Here is a 26,263-nt window from a genome sequence, read left to right as displayed (position 1 = left end):
CTCTACAGCGCACGCTGACCAGGGGAGAGGGACGTCGCCAACGGTTGATACCGTTACAGCCTCTTTCACATGGGTGTCACGTGTGAGGGCTGGACAAGATGCGGGTGCGTTGCAGGAAAATGCGTGATGTTTTAGAGTGACTGCAAGGCGTTTTGTACGCGCGTGAGAAATTGTTTGGTACCCAGGCCCGAATCCGGACATCTTCACTGAAGTTCGGGTTTGGGTTAGGTGTTCTGTAGATTTTATTATTTTCCCTTATAACATGGATATAAGGGAAAATAATAGCATTCTTAATACAGAATGCTTAGTTAAATGTCCATTGAGGGGTTAAAAATAATAAACAAATTTAACTCACCCTATCCACTTGGTTGTGTAGCGGGTCTCCTCTTTTTTCTACAGGACCCGGCTAAAGGACCTTTGATGATGTCACTGCGGTCATCACATGGTCCATCACCATGGTGATGGACCAAGTGATGGACCATGTGATGAGCACAGTGACGTCATCAAAGGTCCTTTAGCCAGGTCCTGAAGAAAGTAGAAAGAACAGGAGATCCGCTATGCGACCAAGTGGATGGGGCAAGTTAAATTTGTTTCACACGAGCGAGTTTTCCACGCGGGTGCAATGCGTGAGGTGAATCCGGACCCATTCACTTCAATAAGGCTGTGTACAAGAGCAGTGATTTTCACGCATCACTTGTGCATTGTGTGAAAATCGCAGCAAGCTCTTTATTGTGCGTTTTTCACGCAACACAGGCCCCATAGAAGTGAATGGGGCTGCGTGAAAATCGCAAGGTTGCTAGGAGACAATCGGGATGGGGACCCGATCTTCATTATTTTCCCTTATAAAATGGTTATAAGGTAAAATAATAGCATTCTTAATACAGAATGCTAAGTAAATTAGGGATGGAGGGGTTAAAAAAATAAAAAAATAATTAAACTCAGCTCATCCACTTGTTCGCGCTGCCCGACTCGTCTTCGTTCTTCTTCTTTGAGGACCTGGGAGGAAAAGGACCTTTGGTGATGTCACTGCGCTCATCACATGGTCCATCACAATGGTGATAGACCGTGTGATGGACCATGTGATGAGTGCAGTGACGTCAAAGGTCCTTTTCCTCCCAGGTCCTCAAAGAAGAAGAAAGAAGATGAGTCGGGCAGTGCGAACAAGTGGATGAGGTGAGTTTAATTTTATTTTTTATTTTTTTAACCTCTCCATCCCTAATTTACTTAGCATTCTGTATTAAGAATGCTATTATTTCCCCGTATAACCATGCTATAAGGGAAAATATTAAAATCTACAGAATACCTAACCCAAACCCGAACTTCAGTGAAGAAGTCCAAGTTTGGGTCTGGGTACCACATTCAGTACCACATTAAGCGGAAAAAACTGAAGAACGCAACGCAATCGCATACAAAACTCACCCCACTCGCAGGCAAAATCGCATGATTTTCCCACGACGCACCCATCACTGTCACTGTCACTGCTCAACGTGTTTCTGTGCTGATAAAATGTCAACGTTTCATCAGGAGCTTAAATACAACAAAAATAACAGAAATAAATCAGAGTAGCTACACGCCACTGATAGTGTGCATGCAGCCTGTGGCCTCTGGCTCTTACCCAGATACTTACCCGGATACACACATTTCGCTCCAGTCCAAGCATTCTGACTTTATGCACTAACCATTTATGTGGCACTGTATCAAGATAGTTCCTACTGACATTTCAGTAAATGGAGGAGGGGATTTGGTCAGGAATAACAGTGATGAAAAATACAGTCAGATAATTATCCATCATGCAATACAATAAGTGGGCCAGATTTATCTCATTAGCTTAAGTCAGAATAATGGAGTGAAAAAGTCGCAAATTTTTGCGCAATCGCTTAAACTGCGCAAAAATTTGCGACTTTTATTGACTCTGCATTATGCTCGCCAGTTTTCTGAAAGTGGGCGTGTTTTCTTATTTAAATGAATCTCTAGACAGATTTACTATTGCATTTAAAAGTCTCAAAAAAGTCGCAAAATAATGCGCAAAATCACTCCAGTGCGGACCATGCTTATTTATGCGACTTTTCGTAAAGACGGGCGACTTTTGTAAAGCCGCTTATTGACTGATAAACTGCTACCGTCAAACCACATTTATCACAGTCCTGAAGGGCCGATCATAAATCTGACTTAGCTAAAACTGACTTTAGCCATATGTGAAAGTGGAGTGAGCTGTCAGAGTAATGATAAATCTGGCCCAATGAGTTCAGGAAGTGATGACATCATCGAATCTGTCTGGGATTACATGAAGAGACTTGAGAACTGAGAAAGCCTACAGCCACAGAAGATATGTGCTTAGTTCTCCAAGATGTCTGGTGGAATAACCCCCCTGTTGAGTTTCTTCAAAAACCTGTGTGCAAGTGTACCTAGAGGAACAGATGGGGTTTTGAAGGCAAAGGGTGGTCACGCCAAATATTGATTTTAATTTAGATGTATACACTACAAGTGGTAGTTCTTTATTTTTTTTTCTATATTGTAGTCTTAAGCTCAAAGACATGAAAATGATGAAGGAACACATATGGAATTCGGTATATCAGTACACAGAAAAGTGTCAGGGTACTTTCACATTAGCAGCAGGGGAGTCCAGCAGCCTGGGGGCGGTGGCGGAGTTCCGGCGGCAGCACGGTAGCACACGGCAAGAGGCAGCTGGACTAAAACTACGGCATGCAGTACTTTTAGTCCGTGCGCTTCAGTGCTGCCGCCGGAACAGCCTGCCGGACTCCCCTTCCGCTATTGTGAAACTAGCCTTAAACAAACCAGAATATGTTTTATATTTTAGATTCTTCACAGTAGCCCCCTATTCCTTCGATGACAGCTTTGCACACACTTGACATTCTCTCAATCAGCTTCATGAAGTAGTTGTCTGGATTTTCCAACATGAAGGACTTGAAGGACTTCCCAGAGGTGCTGAGCATTATAATGCTACATCATATTATATTTCATTGTTATATATATATTTTTTAAAGAGGACCTTTCATGTTTTTTTTTATTCTAGATAAATACCTTTACTCGTGGGGTAACAGCCCCTTCCCCTGCTGATGCTGCCACCCTGCATGTTTTTTTAAAATATCGCTCCTACGCTTCGCTGTGCCCCCCTGCAGTTTTCTCGCTCAGTAGGTTAATACTAAGCATCGGTACAGGGAGGAGTAGACACCAGGGTTTCTCAATGGGCGTCTCCTTCTCCCTGGCTGCACAGGGCAATCACAGCGGAGAGCGTAACAGCCAGTGAGAAGGTGAGCTTTTTTTTCTCCCTGGCTGTGATGTGAAATGTGATGAGGCGCTGCACAGTTAAGTTTGAAGCACAAGCAGCGCTCGCATTAGTGCCGCTACCATTTCAAACAGCTGATTGACGGGGTGAAGGGAGTCAAACCCTTATCGAGCTAATATAGGTCATTAATATGGTAGCACTGCACAGGCCCTTCAAGAGTGAAATGATAATTTATATTGCAACATATCTTGGCACAGGAGGAGAGATTTATCAAGACAGTCGCTTTCTGCACCGGTCTTGATATTTCCTGCACTGTCAGAGGACGTAACACATTTATGACGAGACACAGGCCTCATAATAAATTATGTATAACCCTAAGCAGTCCGTGAGCCTAAACAGATATCTACGACAACCCTGAACTGCTGTAGATTTCTGGCTTCATTTATACCAGAAAACTGGCATTAATGAAGATAAATTTGTCTCCGCTGCTGACTGCTCGCATTCCCCGTCCTTTCCATTTCTTCCTTTTGAAAAGTGGAAAGTATGGCGTAAAAAGAGGAGCTTACCAATTTTTTTTTCTTTTCAAAAAGGTGGATTCAAAAAGTCGCAAGCACACAGCTTGCCACATTTTAAAGTGGTTGCCCAAGTTATGTAAAACAGAAATATAGCACTGTAAGGCCTAATGCACATGGCTGTTGTTATGGTCCACATCCGAGCCGCAGTTTTGGCAGCTTGGATGCGGACCCATTCACTTCAATGGGGCCGCAAAAGATGCGGACAGCACTCCATGTGCTGTCCGCATCTGTTGCTCCATTCTGTGGCCCCGCAAAAAAATATAACCTGTCCTATTCTTGTCCGTTTTGCGAAACACAGAACGGTCGTGTGCATGTAGCCTAAATCTGATGATTGCAATATATACATAAGCTAAGCAAGTTTTAGGCAAAAAAAAATAGTTTTCTTTATTTTCCTGGTTCTCTTCTGGACTCTGATTACCTTCAATAATAACAATCTGAGGTTTTCCTTATGAATATTTGTGCCCCCTGCTCTGCAAAGGAAGTGAATAAAAGTGCTGACCTAAGTGAAAAGTCTGACTGCTGGAATACTCAGCAGCATGTTGTATGTGTAGAACTACAAGTCCCAGTTGTACAATGACACTGCTGATACACACAAGATTTATTCCCCCTATCTGTTCTTGTGAAATGCTCTGCAGAACTCCTCCAGTCTGTCAGCTCTGTGTCTGCAGGATGACGAGGGAATATCCTGTGTCTCTTCACTGCCTGCAGCTGCTCAGCAAAGCCTCCAGCCCTGAGTGTGTGCTACAGAGTGGTTAAAGTTTCCTGAAGAATCTAGTGGGAAGGAGACACAGGGCAGACAGCAGAAGACGGCAGTGCAGAGGGCGTGGAAGCACAGTGACATCTCGTACGCAGACCTACTCCCTCAGGCTTGTGTACGAGGCATCATTAGAGTAAGGAGAGAAGCTGACATCACAGGTCATGTGACCCTCAGTGAAATCTGAGAAAGGAGCCACTGCAGATGAAGTAAGTCAGTTGTAAAGCCTTGAAAGTTGTAAACATTTGATTAGTTAGAAACATACAAAGAACAAAAAAATAACTCAGACAACCTGAGGGGTACAATGATGGGTAATGGCGCTATCGCAGCTCCCTGTCATTGCACCCACTACTTACAAAACAATGCACTTCGTGACGAAGTAAGACGAAGCGACTTTTTTTGTAAAATATGGCAAATCAACCGAATCGAACTTTTGAAAAATTCACTCATCTCTAATAACAATGCAAAGCAAGGTCATATCTCTGTGAAACAATGAATGATTTAAATGTTTTGGAATCAATCACAAAGGAGGAGTCAATCCGTTTTGTTGGGTTAGTCCCTTTCTGTAAGAGACATTTTTATGGTTTCATCAAGGTTATTTTCAGAATACTGCTTTAGTATCACCTTAGAGTCTTTGCTATTCCAGGCAATGCAAAAATCCTTTACAGAAGATGACTCAAACCGGAGAGATGATGTCCCATTAGCAAAAGCTTTCGTGTAGAAAATTAATTCACTGGTGTCCGTTAGTATAACTGCTGGCAGTTCATCCTCCTGTTCAGGAGAAAAATGTTTATTAGTAAATAAAATCACGATCTATGATCACAGATGCTACATTTAATGTCACACTTGTCCGGGAAAGATATTCTGTGGATTTTTGTAGCTGAAAGCTGATGTAGACTACATTTGTATAACCATTTTTCAAATATGTACATTTCACATAGCGTGCAATTTTTTCAATACAGTTCCTATGCAGACTATGGGCCAAAATGATCATTAACCACCTCAGCTCCCCTAGCTTAAACACCCTTAATGACCAGACCACTTTTTACAATTCTGCACTACACTACTTTCACGGTTTATTGCTCGGTCATGCAACTTACCACCCAAATGAATTTTACCTCCTTTTCTTTCATTTGGTGGTATTTCATTGCTGCTGACATTTTTACTTTTTTTGTTATTAATCGAAATTTACTGAAATTTTTGCTAAAAAATGACATTTTTCACTTTCAGTTGTAATTTTTTTTTTTTTAAAACTACATTTCTATATAATTTTTTCTCTAAATTTATTGTTCTACATGTCTTTGATAATAAAAAAAATGTTTGGGTAACACATGCCCACGTAGGCTGCAAAAAAAAGTCACACATGTGGTATCGCCGTACTCAGGAGAAGTTGGGCAATGTGTTTTGGGGTGTCTTTTTACACATGCCCATGCTGGGTGAGATAAATATCTCTGTCAAATGACAACTTTGTATAAAAAAAATGGGAAATGTTGTCTTTTAGAGAGATATTTCTCTCACCCAGCATAGGTATATGTAAAAAGACACCCCAAAACACATTGCCCAACTTCTCCTGAGTATGGCGATACCACATTTGTGACACTTTTTTGCAGCCTAGGTGGGCAAAGGGGCCCACATTCCAAATTGCACCTTTAGGATTTCAGAGGGCATTTTTTACACATTTTGATTTCAAACTACTTCTCACGCATTAGGGCCCCTAAAATGCCAGGGCAGTATAACTACCCCACAAGTGACCCCATTTTGGAAAGAAGACACCCCAAGGTATTTCGTGATGGGCATAGTGAGTTTATGGAAGTTTTTATTTTTTGTCACAAGTTAGTGGAATATGAGACTTTGTAAGTAAAAAAAAAAAAATCATCATTTTCCACTAACTTGTGACAAAAAATAAAAAATTCTAGGAACTCGCCATGCTCCTCACGGAATACCTTGTGGTGTCTTCTTTCCAAAATGGGGTCACTTGTGGGGTAGTTATACTGCCCTGGCATTTTAGGGGCCCTAATGCGTGAGTTTGCACCTAGGCTGCAAAAAAGTGTCACACATGTGGTATCGCCGTACTCAGGAGAAGTTGGGCAATGTGTTTTGGGGTGTCTTTCTACATATACCCATGCTGGGTGAGAGAAATATCTCTAAAAGACAACTTTTCCCATTTTTTTATACAAAAAATATATATGTAAAATGTATATATGTAAAATGTAAAAAGTATATGTAAAAAGACACCCCAAAACACATTGCCCAACTTCTCCTGAGTACGGTGATACCACATGTGTGACACTTTTTTGCAGCCTAGGTGCGCAAAGGGGCCCAAATTCCTTTTAGGAGGGCATTTTTAGACATTTGTATTCCAGACTTCTTCTCACGCTTTAGGGCCCCTAAAATGCCAGGGCAGTATAAATACCCCACATGTGACCCCATTTTGGAAAGAAGACACCCCAAGGTATTCCGTGAGGGGCATGGCGAGTTCATAGAAGTTTTTTTTTTTTTGGCACGAGTTAGCGGAATTTTTTATTTTTTTTTCTCACAGTCTCCCTTTCCGCTAACTTGTGACAAAAAGTTCAATCTTTCATGGACTCAATATGCCCCTCAGCGAATACCTTGGGGTGTCTTCTTTCCGAAATGGGGTCACTTGTTGGGTATTTATACTGCCCTGGCATTTTAGGAGCCCTAAAGCGTGAGAAGAAGTCTGGAATATAAATGTCTAAAAATTTTTACGCATTTGGATTCCGTGAGGGGTATGGTGAGTTCATGTGAGATTTTATTTTTTGTCACAAGTTAGTGGAATATGAGACTTTGTAAAAAAAAACAAAAAAACAAAAACAAAAAATATCAATTTCCGCTAACTTGTGACCAAAAAAAATGCATTTTCTATATAGTTCTGGCAATGTGCGGATCGGCAAAATGCGGAAAGCACATTGCCGGTGTCCGTGTTTTGCGGATCCGCGGTGTCCGTGTTTTGCGGATCCGCGGATCCACAAAACACATACGGACATCTGAATGGAGCCTTACAGGGCGGTGATCAATGACAGGGGGGTGATCAGGGAGTCTATATGGGGTGATCACCCCCCTGTAAGGCTCTATTAAGACGTCCTTATGTGTTTTGCGGATCCGCGGATCCGCAAAACACATACGGACGTCTGAATGGAGCCTTACAGGGGGGTGATCAATGACAGGGGGGTGATCAGGGAGTCTAATATGGGGTGATCACCCCCCTGTCATTGATCACCCCCCTGTCAGGCTCCATTCAGATGTCCGTATGTGTTTTGTGGATCCGCGGATCCGTGGATCCGCGGATCCGCAAAACACATACGGACGTCTGAATGGAGCCTTACAGGGGGGTGATCAATGACAGGGGGGTGATCAGTGACAGGGGGGTGATCAGGGAGTCTATATGGGGTGATCAGGGGTTAATAAGTGAAAGGGGGGGTGTAGTGTAGTGGTGTTTGGTGCTACTTTACAGAGCTGCCTGTGTCCTCTGATGGTCGATCCAAGCAAAAGGGACCACCAGAGGACCAGGTAGCAGGTATATTAGACGCTGTTATCAAAACAGCGTCTAATATACCTTTAAGGGGTTAAAAAAATCGGATCTACAGCCTGCCAGCGAATGATCGCCGCTGGCAGGCTGCAGATCCACTCGATTACCTGCAGTTCCTGTGAACGCGCGCACCTGTGTGCGCGTGTTCACAGGAAATCTCGCGTCTCGCTAGATGACGCGCCGGCGCGTCCACTCGGAATAACAGGGCCGTCGCAAAGACGCAATCCTGCGTACGGCGGTCCTGTAGTGGTTAAAGGAGTTGTCCCACGAAAAAAATATTGTAATTTTTTCAAACCAGCAGGGAGACACAGGGCAGACAGCAGCAGACGGCAGTGCAGAGGGCGTGGAAGCACAGTGGCATCTCGTACACAGACCTACCCCCTCAGGCTTGTGTACAAGACATCATTAGAGCAGGGAGAGAAGCTGACATCACAGGTCATGTGACCCTCAGTGAAATCTGAGAAAGGAGCCACTGCAGATTAAGTATGTCAGTTGTAAGGCCTTGAAAGTTGTAAACATTTGATTAGTTAGAAACCTACAAAGGACAAAAAAATAACTCAGACAACCTGAGGGGTACAATGATGGGGAGTGGCGCTATCGCCGTTGGACCATGTGATGAGCGCAGTGACGTCACCAAAGGTCCTTTTCCTCCCAGGTCCTCAAAGAAGAAGAAAGAAGATGAGCCGGGTAGCCCGAAACAGTGGATGAGGTGAGTTAAATAATTTTTTAAATTTTTTAACCCCTCCATCCCTAATTTACTTAGCATTCTGTATTAAGAATGCAATTATTTTCCCTTATAACCATGTTATAAGGGAAAATAATGAAGATCGGGTTTCCCATCCCGATCGTCACCTAGCAACCATGCATGAAAATCGCACCGCATCCGCACTTGCTTGCGGATGCTTGCGATTTTCACGCAGCCCCATTCACTTCTATGGGGCCTGCGTTGCGTGAAAAACACACAGTATAGAGCTTGCTGCAATTTTCACGCAACGCACAAGTGATGCGTGAAAATCACAGCTCATGTACACAGCCCCTTTGAAGTAAATGGGTCCGGATTCAGTGCGGGTGCAATGCGTTCACCTCACGCATTGCACCCGCGCAGAATTCTCGCCCGTGTGAAAGCGGCCTAACATCTTTTCCACGACCACGAGATGTGATTTTCGACATGGTTGTTTAAGAAATAAGAAGCAACTCATGGCACCAGTTGGGGTTAAATAAATTGTTGCCAGCTGAAAGATAATCGCCCATGCATTAATTATCCAATAGGAGGCTCACAACAATTTGCTTAGTTAAATCCAGGTGGCAGGCAGTGTATAAATTTGGCATTGGCATAATAGCGTAGTTAACATGTCATGGCCATTTGGTCACGACGACATGTGTCGCGTGACAATAAAGGCACAACTACACTGCTACATATGTCGCACAACAATTTTTATAATGATAGTCTATGGTGTTGCTCTGCAACATGTGACATGCTATGACTGCGACGCGACAGTTGCAGAAAAATCCATCTTGGATGGATTTTTTGTGACTGTTGTGCTGCAGTCGCAGCATGTCACATGTCACAGTGCTACACCATAGAGTATTATTATGAAACAGGTCACTGTTAAGGGAAAGGGGTACTGTGGAGGTCACTGTTAAGGGGGCGTGCCCCTGAGGAGGTCACTGCCAAGGGGGTGGGGTGCTGTGAAACTCACTGTTAAAGGGGCAGGCTTCTGTGAAGGTCAAAGTTAAGGGGATGGGCTGCTGTGGAGGTCCCATTTTAAGTGGGTGTGGCACTGTGGGGGGGGCAGTGTCAAGGGGTCGAGGACTGTGGAGTTCACTGTTGAAGAGGCGGGGTACTGTAGAGGTCACTGTTATGGGGGATACTGTCGATATCTTTTAACGACACACACAAACATTAAATGTAATAGATGAAATATACCCGAGCGAAGCTGGGTCCTTCTGCTAGTTATTCAATAAAATGTAAAACTATAGCACCACCTGCTGTTTTTTTTTTTTTCCTTATCTCTTTGTCCTGCTTACTGAGATGGCCGCACATGCTCAGTTTCATCTTTAAACTGTTTCCTGATTTGTGATAGGCAGAGCATGGACACGCCCCCTGAGCTGCAGCAGATAAGACACTCCCCTTGAGCCGCCAGCTTGATATAAATCTAGCAGAGCAATGAATGTGGAGATCTCTGGATCCGTGTGAGGTACAGGGCTAGTTCTAGCTTTGTTAGAAAGAGTCATGTACTATATGAAGTCTGATTTTCATTTTTTAAATTAATCATGGGAGAACCTCTTTATTGTAATTTTTTTTCTTGACCTGGAGGATGAATAGAAGCAGCAATGCAGTACCATTGGTTGGTTGGGGTGCCAGGAGTTGGACTCACATCGATTACATATTAATGAATAAGTCATCAATATTGCAGTCCCAAAACGGCCATTTAAGGACTCCAAATTTTCAGGATACAAAATGGATATAACCTAGTGCCATTTAGTATATTTTTTAATATGGCAGACTACGGGCAACGGAGGGCCAATAAATGCCATTCATCAGAGGTATCCGCCAGTGTCATCCAGTAAAAAAAACGAAAAGTATATATCAAGCTTATGCTTTTTTCAACATCGATGCCTAAAGTAATTGATGGCCAATGAATGGTGTGCTGTACATGTATAAAGGTTTTTATTTGTTTTTCATCTTTCAAATTTGCATTAAAGGGGTTTTGCCAGCAGTGAGTTTACTCTCACTGTCCCTCCCAACTGCTGTTTTCTTTTCTCTCAGATTTCACAGGCTGTGGGAGGGGCTTCGTCATAGTCACATGAGCACATTAACATATGTATACAAGATAATTGGTGAATTTATAGGCACAATCGATTTGATAATACTTCTACATAAAATTTTTACCTCACTAAGGGGCATATTTAGACCGGCGCTTAGGCCCATAGACGGCGGCGGTGGTTCCGCCAAAGTTATGAAGAGGCGCAGGTCTCTCCATAACTTCAGCGCATCCTGCACCGGTTCTAAATGTAAAAGAGATTCCAAGCTGTCTTACATTTAGACCATTTTCTACGTTTAAAACAGGCGTAGAATATGGTAAATGAGACTAGCCTACCGGCCCGTCCCCTTCCCCGCCCACGCCATTGCCACAATTTTAGACCTGGCAAGAGCTGGGCAAAGTCTCAGATAACGGCACAACCAACCGTTGCTTCGTTTTCTACTGATATACGCCTAATTTGGGCTTATTTTTTATTTGTAAATGGCCCCCCCTTACTACCTATTCTATTATTATATTATATTGCTATTTTATATAATTAATCTAGAGAATAATAATATATTTATTAAATACTATATAAAGGCCAACATATAAAAACTAGACTAAGAAAATGCTGTCTTTCACCTCAAATCAAAATGGATAAACTCTGACCAGTGCGCCTGCTGTAAAACCGTGACGAGATTTTATGAGGTGGCTCTGGTTTATTGAACTGCACATGCCCGCATAACTCTTATGGGCTTGAGCACAGTATGAGGGAGGGCCAGGAGAGTGGTTAGCTACAAAGGAGAAGGAGTGGCCAGGGGGCTTCTGCGCTACAAAGCTCAAGCAGATTAGCCCAGCCATCTCCTTCAGCACACTATGTAACCTGCGATCCTGGTGTAGCGGAGGAACTGGATGCCATCATTGAGAAGGAACGGTCAGTAGTGCTTCTACTACAAGGAGTGGCCAGGGGGCTTCTGTGCTACAAAGAGCAAGCAGATTAGCCCGGCCGTCTCCTTCACAGAGCAGTTCTGAATGAACTGCGCAGTCACGGCCACTGCAGTGTAACTGCTGCGGTGGCCGTAACCATAGGAAATGGACAGGTAAACATAGGGGGGAAAATGCATCTATATCTTTTAAAATATATATTTTTTTTAAATACATGTATTTATTGATATTTTTATTTATAGGGTATACTTTATTTTTAAATACATTTATAATGGTGGCAAAACCCCTTTAAGGTACATGTTCAGGGAGAGCACATCTGTATCATACTCATCAAAGAAGAGGGCCAAAAGAGCAGAGTACCTTATATATGATACCTACCAGAGAGTGACCACATATACACAGTGCCTGTCAGACTATACAGAGCTCTTCTATATGTTTGCTGCAGACTTTACCTTTTTCGATGCAAAGAGGTTGATTTACTAATATAATAGTAATTTACTAAATAATCAAAGCATAGACCAGATTCTCTAAACATACAGTATGCCAGATTTATCACAGTGGCTGGAGCGGAATCATAAATCTGGTGCACTGTTGGACTGTTTTGTCTCAGTGTTTGACATATATTAATTAGGTGGCCTACTTTATGGTAGAATCATACACCTGAATTTTGGTACAATTTTGTAGCATCTAAAGACACACCATGTCTGCTGCTTAGTCACATCCCCCTGTTTGCCAAGGCAAAGAGGAACACAGAGCATATAGAAGGAATAGAGTGGTGGAGTGCATGCCCAATTTGATGCAGCATTAGGACAAGAGAAGAGAACCCACATTTCCAGGATTATCGGCAGGAGCGGATTGGCCATAGACCCTACAGGGGGCCACTGAAGCCTCTTGATGGCCACAGGCCAGGTACCTAATGATCTGATGCTCAATGGCCACAGGTGCCCTCCTGAACTCAACTGTATTACCGTCCTCATGACAGTGATACAGTTGAATTCTGTGGTTGGGGCGGCAGTATTTTGTGCTGCCCTGTGTTATTTGGTTCTGCTGGGGTGGTTCTGTGTGCTGCACTATGGTATTGTAGGGCCTGCCAACTTCTCTTGTCCCTGCCTACTTGTTTGTCCCGTCTTCAGTCAATTTGACCCGCCTACAACATGGGGCCACTTTTAGGGGTCCCAGTGTTCAGACCCCACCGATCAGTTAAGTATCCCTTATCCTGTGTATAGGGGATTCTTGGCACAACCTATGTAATGTTTGTCTAGATCTTCATAGAAAAAATGTATATAGCAGCACAACGAAAAAATAAATAAAACCTTTTCTTGTGGTGGTGCCAGCCGTGTTAGGAACCAGTCTGAAGTTCCCCCTTGGATGCGTCATATATGAAAAACCGCAGCACGCACTTGTCTTCAATTAGGCAGGATTTATTCACCAACAACAATGCAACGTTTCGACCGTCATGGTTTTTCTCATTGCTTGAGAAAGACCATGACGATCGAAACGTCGCATTGTTGTTGGTGAATAAATCCTGCATAATTGAAGACAAGTGAGTGCTGCGGTTTTTCATATATGTCTAGATCTTCAGGTTTTGTCTCAGTTTCTGACATACATTGGGTGGATTACTTTATGGTAAAATCATATAACTGAAGTTTGGTACAATTTTGGTGCATCTGAAGCCAAACTACGTTTGGTGCTGAACCATGTCCTCTTGTTGGCCAAGGCAAAGGGGAACACAGAGCATAGAGAAGGAATGAAGTGGCGGAGTGCATGTGCAATTTGATGCAGCATTAGTACAAGAGAAGAGAACCCACATTTCCAGGATCATTGGCATCCAAGTGTTCAGATCCCCACCGATCAGTTAGATATCCCTTGACACAACCGATTTAACGTTTGTCTAGATTTTCCGTTTTTGTTGAAAAGTGCTAAATCTATCAAATTTCCCAATCACATCAATGTTCAAACCAACACTGGACCTAAGTATACCTTTTACATCTCCAACTGAATCAAAAGTGACAGCGGACTCTTTTGGGTGAGCAACAAGCAAGTCTTTATGGATATTCTGGAAATGATATGGGTGTTTTCTCCCAGTAACTTCCTTTAAATATTTTTCTGAAGAATATTCTGCAAGTGCCAAACAAAAAATAATTAGAATAGTTTAGAAACATGATGGGACATTTATAAAAGCTTTTACGGCACTATTGAGGGGTACAACATTTGCATATCATGGCACATGCCATATTGGCGCTACAATTTCTGACTTTTTAAGCTTCTTGTGCTATATAGAAACTGCAGCTTTTCTGTTGTCTTTAATAATGTTCTAAGTTTATTCACCAAGTATCCGCAACATTTTGACTATAGTCGTTGACATCGAAATGTTGCTGATACTTGGCGAATGAACTTGGAAGTTTATTGAAGACAACGGGAGTGTTGGAGTTGCCTTATATTAAGTGTGTACAGGGGTCAGCAAGCATGAACCTAACACTATCTGCACGTCCACTGATTGAATATTGGATATAACCTTTAAGGTAAACAACCAGAGTGCTGCTAATTTTCATATTTTGGGGTTTATAGGTTTCTCTTCACTTTTCTGAAGTGGTGAGAAAAAGGTTTAGCAGGAGGGGCTTAGCTTGGCCTGCCGGATTTACTATAACTGATGCCAGAAACTGCTGATAAATAGAGCTCATGTTTACATCATGCTGGCGCAGATTTCAGTTTCTAGTGCATGGAGGGATAGGGATCTGCCTCATAATAAATTTGTCACATCTGACTCCAGTGAAGAGATAAGTGAATCTTCTAAAATTCGGTTCATTTCGGATTTGCCAAATTTTTCAAAAAGTTTGGTTCGGGCCTGAATCTATTCGTTCCAAACCAAAGTTGCTCCAATTGCCCTGGAAATTGGTATATAACACCCTCGTCCTCTAAAACACAGATAAAAAAAAAAAAGTTCCTATCTAGTTTTGTTAATTTTTTTTTTTTTTTTTTTCCCCTTGCCCTTCCCCTTCCCCTTCCCCTTGGTCTGATACAGAGTCAGGTGTAACTGTATCTACTTTTATAGTTGCCGCCGCAAACTGTGGTTATTGCTTGGCCCCAACTGACTGCAATTTCCTCCTGCCTGGTGGTGACAGAACACTATTGATTGCTTATGCGCTGGGCTCAGTTTTACAAGATTCGTCCGAATTGAACCAAAAAAGATTCGGGTTCGATTCAGTGTCTAAAAAATCTGAGATTCGAAACGAATCTCCGAATCTGCAAATTGATTCGCTCACCTCTACTCCAGTGCAATGGGATCAAGACTGACATAGGGAAATGCCAATCTTGATAAATCTCCCCCATAAAATTCAGATAATATTTTACAATAGGGTGCCCACATCTACAGTGCATTAAAAGGTGTAAAATAAATTTGGATTAAATAGGTGATTATCAGATTTGTGGAGGTCTGACTTAATCAATGAGCTGTTTGAATTGCTACTTTTAGTGAGTGCTGAAACACTTCAACATTTGAAGAACTGGTGGGTTTGCTAGATCCTAAAAACATACAAAAAATTATACCATCACTGAAGGCCAAAAAACAATAAATAAAACTACTAAAAGATATGCTAAGGTTGAATTTACACCATGTTGTTTCCAACTAAACACAAAGTGAATTTTTACTCAAGAGGAATGCTTTAGATGCATCAAATTCATCTTCAAGATAAGGCTTTAGCACCAGATACTGGTCATCTTCATTGCATCCAAGGCAAAATCCTCTCTCCACTGATGACTCAAAAGTTACATTTTTGTCATCAGAATTTCTTTTGTAGAAGATATATTCACTGGCCTCTTCTGGGATTTCTTCTGGCAATTCAGTTTCCTGTGGAAATTCATTATCACAATTTATTAATCATAATCTGTCGTTAAATAAAGTTGGTTACTGATATCTATACTTTTCTACCTTAAAGCTGTATTGTGATTGTAACAAGCATGTTTACATTCTTTATGGTTTTTTTTAAATCAAGATCTGTCACTGGAACTCTAGTCAGTGAATGCATGAATGATGATTCAGCCACCCAGAACATGTGTTGTTTTCCTTCTGTATGGGCCTGGTCCCCAGAAATTCACAGTCACTCATCAGGTACCATAAAGACAGGGACATACCTGGGAGAAGGGGAAGTTGGGTTCTAGGAGGGGCAGCAATAAGTCAATTTGGTTTTTGCCCCAGGAGAAAAGGAGAAAGAAGGCCTAGCTATGGCTCTGCATCAGGACTGAGGTAATACGGCCTTTTCTTGCTCAAAACTTACTTAGTCCAGTTAGACATAAGCCCAAACTGAATACAGTATACAGCTTGCTTTCTGATTGGAGAGCCGGAGCAGTACAGTTCGTTACAGTGAGCGGTTGTTCTTTATTCGGCGTAGGCGCAGTGACTGTCGGACCTCTCCCTGCGCCGAAGATGCCGGTGCAGGGAGAGGTCTGACAGTCATTGCGCCTGCCCCGAATACAGAAGCGCACGGCGCAGGCACGAGAATTCGGCCGAGATGGCGCGATGTAGGCCCGTCAATATAGACGAGAGGGGCGGGCTGGAGGGACGAGATGGGCGGCAGACATGGTGAGTAGACGGAGCCTCTAGGTGCTGAAAAGACGCCCACATAGCACCTAGAGGCTCATTTGCATATAAATAAAATTACGTTTTTAAGGTTAATCGCAGCAGACAAAGGTAATACAAAAACACGGTTAGGTACAGCAGACACTAGCAGATCGCTAGTGTCAGACAGCTAAATTGTCACGGCTGAGGATGGGAAAATCCTCTGCCGTGCGATGCCAGATGATGTTATGGCTGCTCGGCCAGGACAACAGGATTAGGGAGCAGGTCACCTCCTAAAGCGTCCCTAACCTGACCCTAACTCCTAGCTGCATGGGCCGACCTTTAAGGTAGGAGGACCCATGCTCCGGAACCTCGGATCCCTAACTCACCCTCCGTCCGGTCCCTGAACTAGGAGTCAAGGTAAGACGGCCTGTTCCTACTGGACACGGAGGAACAGGGGTCTCACTGGCCAAGCTGCAGGGAAAAGGGGAACACAAACAGACTTACGGATATGGCAGGTGAACTATCCGAGTTCCACCTACCTGCCACAGCCTTGCTGACTGGATCCCTGTGCAAACTGGAATCCAGATCCATAGGCTGCACTAAACAACACAGGAAAATCCCAACAGACCATCACATAGACATCACACATAAAGATGAACATAAACTTAATGTGACATAATATGGCTGAATATGGCCATCACATAGACATCACACATAAAGATGAACATAAACTTAATGTGACATAATATGGCTGAATATGGCCATAAGCATGGCTGAAGCAACCCACAGACATATGCTAACAGTGAGGCTTTATAGGCCAAGAAGCCACACCCAGCAGTCAGACACACCCAGTGAGTCACACACACACTGGGAAGGGAGTTAACCCTTCCAGCACCAGGGAAGGGAAACACAAACTTAAAGGGAAAGTGTCCAACACAACAAACACACTGTGGTTGTTGCCGCAGACAACGACATGGGTGGCAACCGTGTCCTGGGAGTTAACCCCAAGGCCGGGACACTGCCACCACATGTACACAACGACAAACGTTGCCACGGACAACCACAGTGCAGGAAAGGTGTCCGTGCACACCACACACTACACAGAGTGCACACAGACAAACGACAGTGCATACATACACGCACACAAAGTCCAAAGGGACCGCACACATACCTGTTGTCCGCGGCAACCGCACTTGAGGCATGCAACATCAAGCCTCAAGCTGCGGTTGAAACAACAACTCAAACCGCGGGCAACTGTATGCGGCTCCCAAGGAGTCACGGCCAAAACCGTGGCCGTGACATAAATATGTCAAAATCTGGTGGTAGAAACCCTTTAAGCACCGTCCAGGACCGCAGCCAGCAAACTCATAATCTGCTACTAGTCTTCCTTAACCACTCTGGTTGGTAGGAAGCTAAGGCTACTGCTGGTTCTTCTCCAGAAACTTCCACAAGGTCGGATGGACTTGGCTGCTAGGGACCCAGGTTACGTCTGCAGAGGAAGGTAGCAGAAAACTGGTGCAAACTCACTAGATGTAGGCCTGCCAGTATGACCAGCAAGGTACAAAATAGAAATCGGCAAGCAGGGACACAGCCAGGAGGGAGAGCTATAGCCAGAACAGTAGGCAAGGGGTAAATCCAGAGACAAAAAGATAATTATGAACGGCACTCAGATATGGGGAAACAGCAGGAATTTATCAAGTCTAAAATAAAATAAAAATTGGACACCCGACTAGAGGAAGGCCCGTCCTACTCCGCAGCAAGCACGGGAATATTCACTCCATCATCGGCCACCACAGATTCACATAGAGGAAGAAGACCGATCACTAATCAGACAGAGAGCGGACACTGAGTAAGGTAACAGAGGCCAGTATACACACATTAAAGGGTTACCTCAAGTAATTTATAGGTAATAGATATTTATCTGGTACTGGATCTTATCATCTTACCTTAAGAATAACTAAATTGCATTCTATGCACAGAAGGTAATTTGTACTGCCTATTTGGCAACTGATGGCCACTGGAATGCCATTTCCATCACCACCAATCTCCCTGTATGTCTCTAGGTAGAATGTTGCTTGTTCCGCTAAAACAGAAAGAAAGATGATTGTTTAAATGAGCAATGTATTCTAATTACCCCAAAAATTGTGACTAGAGATGAGAAAATTTGTGAAATTTTACTACATTCCTATTATTCTAAAATTTTTCTCATTAATAGAACACTCGGCCACGACACAACAAATATTTAAAAAATATATGAAAACATGCATCACAGGGTTCGCAGGATGGCTAGAGATCATCTACTGCAGAGAGGCACAGGACAAACACCAGGTGTCATGATGTTGGGCGTTATTAGCTATAATGGCTGTTCTCGTCTGGTATTCATACAGGAAACACTGACCAGCTGTAGAATGTCCAGATCACAATGTGGAATCAGTCCTACTGCCTTTTTTGACCAGGAGACATGTTCCAACAGGTGTTCCAACAACATAATGTCTGCCCAAACACTGCCTGCACTACGCAAAATGCTCTTTGGGGTATCCAGGAGCTCTCTTGACTAGCTCTATTGCCAGATCTCTCCCCCATCAAGAATATCTGATTTTTAATGGGGTGATGGATCTCCCATGCACAGTAACCAACAGCCACCTTGGCTGAACTATGGGGCCAAGCTGAGAAAACTTGGAATGACATACCACAGGAGGATATCCAGCAACTGTATGACTGTTATCATGCCAGAGTGGCAGCCTGTATCTATGTAAGTGGAGATCCTACCCAGTTCTAATGTGATCCTGCCTCAACATATATCCTGCTGCAGAAAGTAAAGGGTCCACCATCTTGGTTGGGTGATCATTGACCAAGTAACACTCCCAGTTTATACTTTGTCAATCTCAATTCAATCACATTACGTTTTTTCAGGTGTTCTTTGATTTTCCACTAGTGTATATAAAGTTAAACGCACTGGACAACTGTTATTGTATCTACTGTACCTCCAGCATCTACATCTGATTCGAAAATGGCAGTGCACTCTTCTGGGTGTCCAACAAGAAAATATTTCCGGAAATTGCTAACCCACATTTTTGTTTTTGAAGTATTTATGAATCCCTTTACCCCTATGAAAGGATCTGTAATTAGAAAAAAATGCATAATTAGAAATAGTTCCAGCAAATACATGTGCATTTAATTTGATTGGACCGCGCTGCCTCAGAAGTCACAGAAAATCCACAATCGAAGCCAGCAAGATAATCACGGACATGGGGAAGCAAACAGGCCAGTCAAAGCCTCTCCTCCTCTCCTTTCCAGGCTTCTATGGAACACCAAAATTGCATCCAATAGTGAAGTACCGTCATGCAAATTGGAGTAAAAAATGGTTTTATTATACTCACAATGTGATTGATCCATTGATCCATTGGATGCAATTTTGGTGTTCCATAGAAGCCTGGAAAGGAGAGGAGGAGAGGCTTTGACTGGCCTGTTTGCTTCCCCATGTCCGTGATTATCTTGCTGGCTTCGATTGTGGATTTTCTGTGACTTCTGAGGCAGCGCGGTCCAATCAAAAGAAACGCTTTCACCTGTGTGAACTGTACCCACTTCACCATTGGGACCTGCGACGCCACTAAGCAACGTACTTTTTTGAGGCCTTTTTATTATTTATAAAAAAACATGTGCATTTAAGCATTTCTTTTGTATGGAAAGTAGTTGCCTATTTTGTCTCTTTAGTCCTGTTTCACCCCTGCATGTATTTTCTAATGGTATACAGATTTCTTTGGCTCAGTAGAGGAACCCGACTATAAACAGTATCCTCTGTAGTCTGGTTCTAGCTGTAGAAGCTCTACAGTGATTAATGGTGCAGATGCACCCCCTCTCAGATACTGTCCCAGATAGCAGGATGCAATAACTTAGGCTTCCTTCACACTGGCGATAAGGTTCCAGCAGAGAACAGCCTGACGGAGCTCTCTGGATCGCGCACTACCGGATGTTACTGCAATGCCTGCCGGCCCTATTGACCATAATGGGGTCTGGTGGAGATTCAGGTGCTACCCGGCAAATATGCCAGGATTCACACGCAGCATTTTTTGTCAGGCTAATCGCAGCATATTTGCTGGGTAATGCCGTGTCTCTGCCAGTTCCAATTATAGTCAATGGGGCCAGCGGGCATTGTGTAACGTCAGGCAATTCCTGCAGGAACAGCCTACGGTAACCATACCGGGAGTGCAAAACTAGCCTTAGAAGAACCATATCAGCAGGAAGAAATGGGACATTGTAGCCTAGAATGCTGAAAGGGGGAGATGTAGGCTTCATATAACTGAAATGGAATGCTCACTGAAGCCATCAGACCAATGTGCAAAAATAAAAATTGGAAAAATAAAACAAATCATTCTTTTAACCTCTTCTACCCTGGGCCAGTTTTCACCTTATGGACCTAGCCATTTTTTTGCAAATCTGATGTGTCACTTTATGTGGTAATAATTTTGGAAATGTTCTACTTATCCAAACCATTCTGAGATTGTTTTCTCATGACACATTGTACTTCATGACAATTGTAAATTAAAGTTGATAAAAAAAATCCAAAATGTACCAAAAGTTTTAAAAATTTCAATTTCTCTGCATTTAGGTGATATATTATAAAACAGTAACCACTTTACATACCCATATGTCTATTTTATGTTGGTATCATTTTTGTAAATGTCATTTAATTTTTTTGGGATGTTAGAAGGAGTACAATGTTAGATGCGATTTTTAAAATTTTCAAGAAAGTTTCCAAAATCCACTTTTTAAAGGACCAATTCAGTTATGAAGTCACTTTGTGGGGCTTACATAATAGAAAACATCCATAAAAGACCATTTTTTGAAAATACACCCCTCGTGTTATTCAAATATTATTTTACAAACTTTTTTAACCCTTTAGATGTTCCTCAAGAATTAAAGGAAAATAGAGGAGAAATTTTAAAATGTCACTTCTTTTTGCAGACTTTCCATTTTAATAAATTTTCCTGTAACACAGCAAGGGTTAACAGCAAAACAAAACTCAATATTTATTACCCTGATTCTGCAGTTTACATAAACACCCCATATGTGGTTGTAAATTGCTGTATGGGCACACTGCAGATTGCAGAAAGGAAGGAGCAACATATGGATTTTAGAGGGCAGATTTCACTGGGATAATTTTTAGTTGCCATGTCGCAATTTAAGAACCCCCGGAAACACCCCTACAGTAGAAACTCCCAAAAAGTGACTCCATTTTGGAAACTACAGGATAAGGTGACAGGTTTTATTGGTACCATTTTGGGGTACATATGATTTCTGATCGTTCGATATTACACTTTTTTGGGGCAAGGTGACCAAAAAAAGTGAGAGTTTTTTTTTTTTTTACGGCGTTCACCTGAGGGGGTAAATCATGGGATATTGTTATAGAGCTGGTTGTGACGGACGCAGAAATATTAAATAGGTCTATTTTTTATTTTATTTATTTCAGTTTTAAACAATAAAAAGCATTTTTGAAAATAAAAATCATGCTTTTTCTGAACACCATATTTTTTCTTCTGCCAATCGTCTTGTGTAGGGGCTAATTTTTTTGCATGAATAGCTGTTTTTATTGGTACTATTTTTGTGTACATAAGATTTATTGATCATTCAATATTACACTTTTTGGGTAAGGTGACCAAAAAAATTGATGTTTGGCACAGTTTTTTTTTTTTATGGTGTTCACCGGAGGGAGTAGGTCATGTGATATTTAAATAGAGCTGCTTGTTACGGATGTGGCAATATCCAATATGTCTATTTTTTTATTTTCTTTTTTTATTAAAAATCTCTTGATGAAAGGAAAGGGGCACTTTTTTTAATGTAAAGTTTTATTTTTATTTTAAATTTTTTATAAAACTTTTACTTTTCATTTTAGTCCCAGTACAGAGACTTCAACATTTCAGGGTCTGATGCCAGTTTCAATGTAGTAGAATACATGCTGTGTGTGCATAATGGCTGGGTCTCACAGGATTCTGTATATGGCAGATCCCGAGGCTTTTGCAACGCCTGGTGATGCCATGGTAGTCTTCGGCCCCCTGTCACCTCAGCGCCTGTACCCGCCCAATCATCATGACGTACTAGTACGTCAAAGATCGGCAAGTCACTTGCTGCCATGACGTACTAGTATGTAAAGGATTGTTAAGGGGTCAATGTTTAATCAGCCATGTTTACTTCTCTTCTTTCTTTATAGACTTGACCAAAATATCAGTATTGACACCAAACTTACCATCTGTTAGTGCAAATCCAGCCATTTTCTTGTAAAAATCTAAAAGACAATGACACAATTAACTTGCTGATATGTTTGTAATAGCTACAAACAATACAGCTGTCCAGAAACATAGATGTTGATATGAAAATGCATGTAGCAGGCAGAATACACAGCCAAATAGAAATGACAACATAAGCTATATCCCATACACCGCTACAATATGGGCAAGAATGCAAAATATGTAACCTGTGCGAGAAGACACTACAAGAGAGACGCTGCTTTCCAAGAAAGATGTATGTGAAGCACTGGAAGTGGGCAGAGTCTAATCTAAGACCTGATCCTGCATGCTACATGTATTTTAAGTGAATAGCAGAGAAGAGTGTGCTGCAGGGCACTGAAGAGAACCAGCAAAGGTAGAGGAAACCGTGCAAGACTGGTGAGAGGACACCTGCAGCTTTGTGGTCTATGTGTAGTGTAGTCCAGAGCAATGTACCCTGTATGTGGGTTGCATCACCCTCAGATCAGAGTGCAATAAACAGGGAGCGAGGAGTCAGTGAAAGGCCTCATGCACACGACCCTTGTTCTGGTCCGCGTGCAGACCCATTCACTTTAATGGGGGCCGCAAAAGATGCGGACAGCACTCCGTGTGTTGTCCGCATTCGTTGCTCCATTCCGTAGCCCTGCAAAAAAAATATAACATGTCCTATTCTTGTCCGATTTGCGGACAAGAAAAGGCATTTAAACAATGGACCGCCTGTGCCATTCAGCAAATTGCAGAAGGCACATGGGCAGCCTCCATGTTTTGCAAGTCCGCAATTTGCGGACCGCAAAAAAAACGGAACGGTCGTGTGCATGAGGCCTAAGAAGCAGGAAAGCTACTGGTGACAAATCAGGAGGCACCCTGTGTACCCAAAGTATGATTAACTAAGAAATTTAAAACTGTTGTTATAAATCCTAACTTTGTTATATTAGGAACTCGAGCGACTGTTAAAGAAGAGTGACACCTGAGCACCCCACTGCATACTTAAAGAAAACTTAAAAGGAATAAGTAAAACATCACGGTTTCACAAGTATTGTTCCAGAACTGTTGGAAAGCCTCAGGCCTCTTTCAAACGGGCGTCATGGATTTGGTCCGGATAAGATGCGGGTGCGTCGTGGGAAAATGCGCGATTTTTCCACGCGAGTGCAAAACATTTAAATGTAATCGGCATGTTTGGTACCCAAACCAGAACTTCTTCACAGAAGTTCGGGTTTGGGTTAGGTGTTGTGTAGATTTTATTATTTTCCATTATAACATGGTTATAAGGGAAAATAATAGCATTATTAATACAGAATGCATAGTAAAATAGGGCTGGGGGGTTAAAAAAATAAATAAAATGTAACTCACCTTAATCCACTTGTTCGCGCAGCCCGGCTTCTCTTCTTTCTTCTTTGTTCAGGACCTGAGTAAAGGACCTTTGATGACATCACTGCGCTCATCACATGGTCCATCACATGAGACAGACCATGTGATGAGCGCAGTGATGTCATCAGAGGTTCTTTACCCAGTTCCTGAACAGAGAAGAAAGTAGAGAAGCCGGGCTGCGTGAACAAATGGATTAAGGCGAGTTAAATTATTTTTTATTTTTTTTAACCCCTCCATCTGTCATGCCCCGTCCTGACGGTGTGCGGAGGTCGGCCAGAATAGCAGCACGAGTTTAGTGTTTTGTTTTGGAGCTGTGCTGGATCCGCCTCCCATCAGGTGCACTGGGTGGGGTTATGAGTTTAAATAGCACTCCACCCCAGTGCTCTGAGAGGATTATATTAATCACTTTGGTCTTGGAAGCTAGAGAGGAAGGTTGTCTGTTCCAGCGCAGAGAGATAAGTGTGGTTTCTTGTTTGATTGTTTGGTGTCATCTCTCCCATCCAGGTTCTGTGCGAGCAGGCTGCTCCTATTTCCCCTCTTCACCATCTCAGGGAATTTAGGGTGTTTCAGTCCAGGCACGTGGACACATCATACCTACCACAAAGGTCTGAATGTGGGCTGAGCAGTGCAGGGAGAGAGGTCAGGGATAAGTTAGGAGGTGACCCTTCCCCTACCTCTCGCCTAGAGCCTGGTTGGTGGTTTTACTGTTAGTCTGAGTGCACGTCCGCCGTGACACAATCACTATTTTACTAAGCATTCTGTATTAAGAATTCTATTATTTTCCCTTTTAACCATGTTATAAGGGAAAATAATAATGATCGGGTCCCCATCCCGATCATCTCCTAGCAACCATGCATGAAAATCGCACCGCATCCTCACTTGCTTGTGGATGCTTGCGATTTTCACGCAGCCCCATTCACTTCTATGGGGCCTGCGTTGCATGAAAAACGCACAAAATAGAGCTTGCAGCGATTTTCACGCAACGCACAAGTGATGCGTGAAAATCACCGCTCATGTGCACAGCCCCATAGAAATGAATGGGTCCGGATTCAGTGCGGGTGCAATGCTTTCACCTCACGCATTGCACTCGCGTGGAAATCTCGCCCGTGTGAAAGAGGCCTTTTAATTATGGCACAATTTTTAAAGCAGTTACTCCTCCATTAATCTTCTGCAATGTGCTTAATAATCTATTAAAAATATAACCTCAAGTGAGCTGAAGAGACAGATCTCTAGCTGCATCAGAAGCACAAACATAAATGACCCATATCAGATAAGCTGCTGATTACAGTGGGATTTGTGGATTATTTAACATGTATGGGACCTCTCCACTCTCTCTGATGGCAGATTTAAGGAGAATGAAGATCGGCAATGTAGGATTTCAGTAACTCTGAAAGTCAGGGATCTGAAAGTGACAGATTTTCATCCCCCCATTTTAAAAACCTGCATATATGACCGTGCATGTTTATGATGGAGTTAGGAGAAATACAGACTATTTTCAGTTTGTATTGACTTTGATTAAAAATATAGCCATCACACTGCATCCAGTAGAGAAGGGATGGCTTAACATGTGGCTCTCCAGCTGTTGTAAAACTACAACTCCCACCATGCCCTGCTGTAGGCTGAAGGCAAGTCTGGGCATGCTGGGAGTTGTAGTTTTGAAACAGCTGGAGAGCCATAGGTTGGCCATCCCTGCAGTAGAGCATGCCACATATTGGAAAATAAGTTTGTATGCAGAAACATGGATCTCTCATTAGCCCCTATGGAATACAATTGGTAACAGAGTCAAGATCTTTTCTATACGAAAGTTTTGGATCCTGAATGATGAAGTGTAAATGAAGCTAAAGGAAGCAAAAAGTTAAAGGTATATTTCCATCATTAAATATTATGACATAATGCTAAGAAACCATAAATATATATATCATGCCATACTTTAAAGCTCTCAATTGGGAGGAGAAGCTGGAGTTAGTCTTGACAGTCTTGGTATACCGTCTTGCTTGAAATGTTTCGAAAAGCTGCTTTATCTCTCAAGCAGTTCTTCAGTCTGGTCTAAGTGTCTAGAAGTCTAGAAGAACCTTCTCTTGTATCTGTTAAGGCTTGTGACAAATGGGTGTTTCCACATTCTTCAGTAATTACATCATTGTACCTCTGCAATACACCTAAACAATTATCTCGCCCACTGAGCAGTGCTGGGAAGAGTTGTGTCATATCCTCATCTATGTGACTCCTAAAGGTAAAAGTATCACACTGAGATGGCAGCAGCTG

At 42.5% G+C, this 26,263-nt stretch overlaps 1 protein-coding gene across 2 annotated transcripts; it reads right to left on the bottom strand.

Annotated features, from left to right (window-relative positions):
• Nucleotides 1-4,752: 4,752 nt before the first annotated feature.
• Nucleotides 4,753-26,032, bottom strand: LOC120996649. Of its 2 annotated transcripts, XM_040426739.1 has the most exons (7): nucleotides 25,931-26,032; nucleotides 22,615-22,653; nucleotides 19,355-19,489; nucleotides 18,317-18,453; nucleotides 15,461-15,659; nucleotides 13,793-13,930; nucleotides 4,754-5,347 (listed from the first exon to the last, which is right to left on the bottom strand). In XM_040426739.1, the coding sequence occupies exons 2-7, from the start codon at nucleotides 22,637-22,639 to the stop codon at nucleotides 5,340-5,342; spliced, it is 642 nt and encodes a 213-aa protein (XP_040282673.1). In that variant the 5' UTR covers nucleotides 22,640-22,653; nucleotides 25,931-26,032; the 3' UTR covers nucleotides 4,754-5,339. The 2 variants fall into 2 exon arrangements, with proteins under 2 accessions (XP_040282684.1, XP_040282673.1); XM_040426750.1 differs by lacking the exons at nucleotides 13,793-13,930; nucleotides 15,461-15,659 and having other exon boundaries at nucleotides 4,753-5,347.
• Nucleotides 26,033-26,263: the final 231 nt, after the last annotated feature.

The sequence above is a fragment of the Bufo bufo genome, chromosome 1, assembly GCF_905171765.1.
Source record: "Bufo bufo chromosome 1, aBufBuf1.1, whole genome shotgun sequence".
Taxonomy (NCBI): Eukaryota; Metazoa; Chordata; class Amphibia; order Anura; family Bufonidae; genus Bufo; species Bufo bufo.
The sequence above is the reverse complement of the archived record's forward strand: the minus strand, read 5'-3'. Positions and strand labels throughout refer to the sequence as shown.

Bases quoted from the DNA above. Each gene is read 5' to 3' on its own strand.
- LOC120996649 (XM_040426739.1), bottom strand. From the start codon at position 22,639: ATGGCTGGATTTGCACTAACAGATG. The intron at 15,660-18,316 runs GTAAGATGATAA...GAATTTCCACAG, and splicing joins GCAATTTAGTTATTCTTAAG to GAAACTGAATTGCCAGAAGA. The intron at 13,931-15,460 runs GTAAAAATTCAC...TGGCACTTGCAG, and splicing joins ATCTAAAGCATTCCTCTTGA to AATATTCTTCAGAAAAATAT.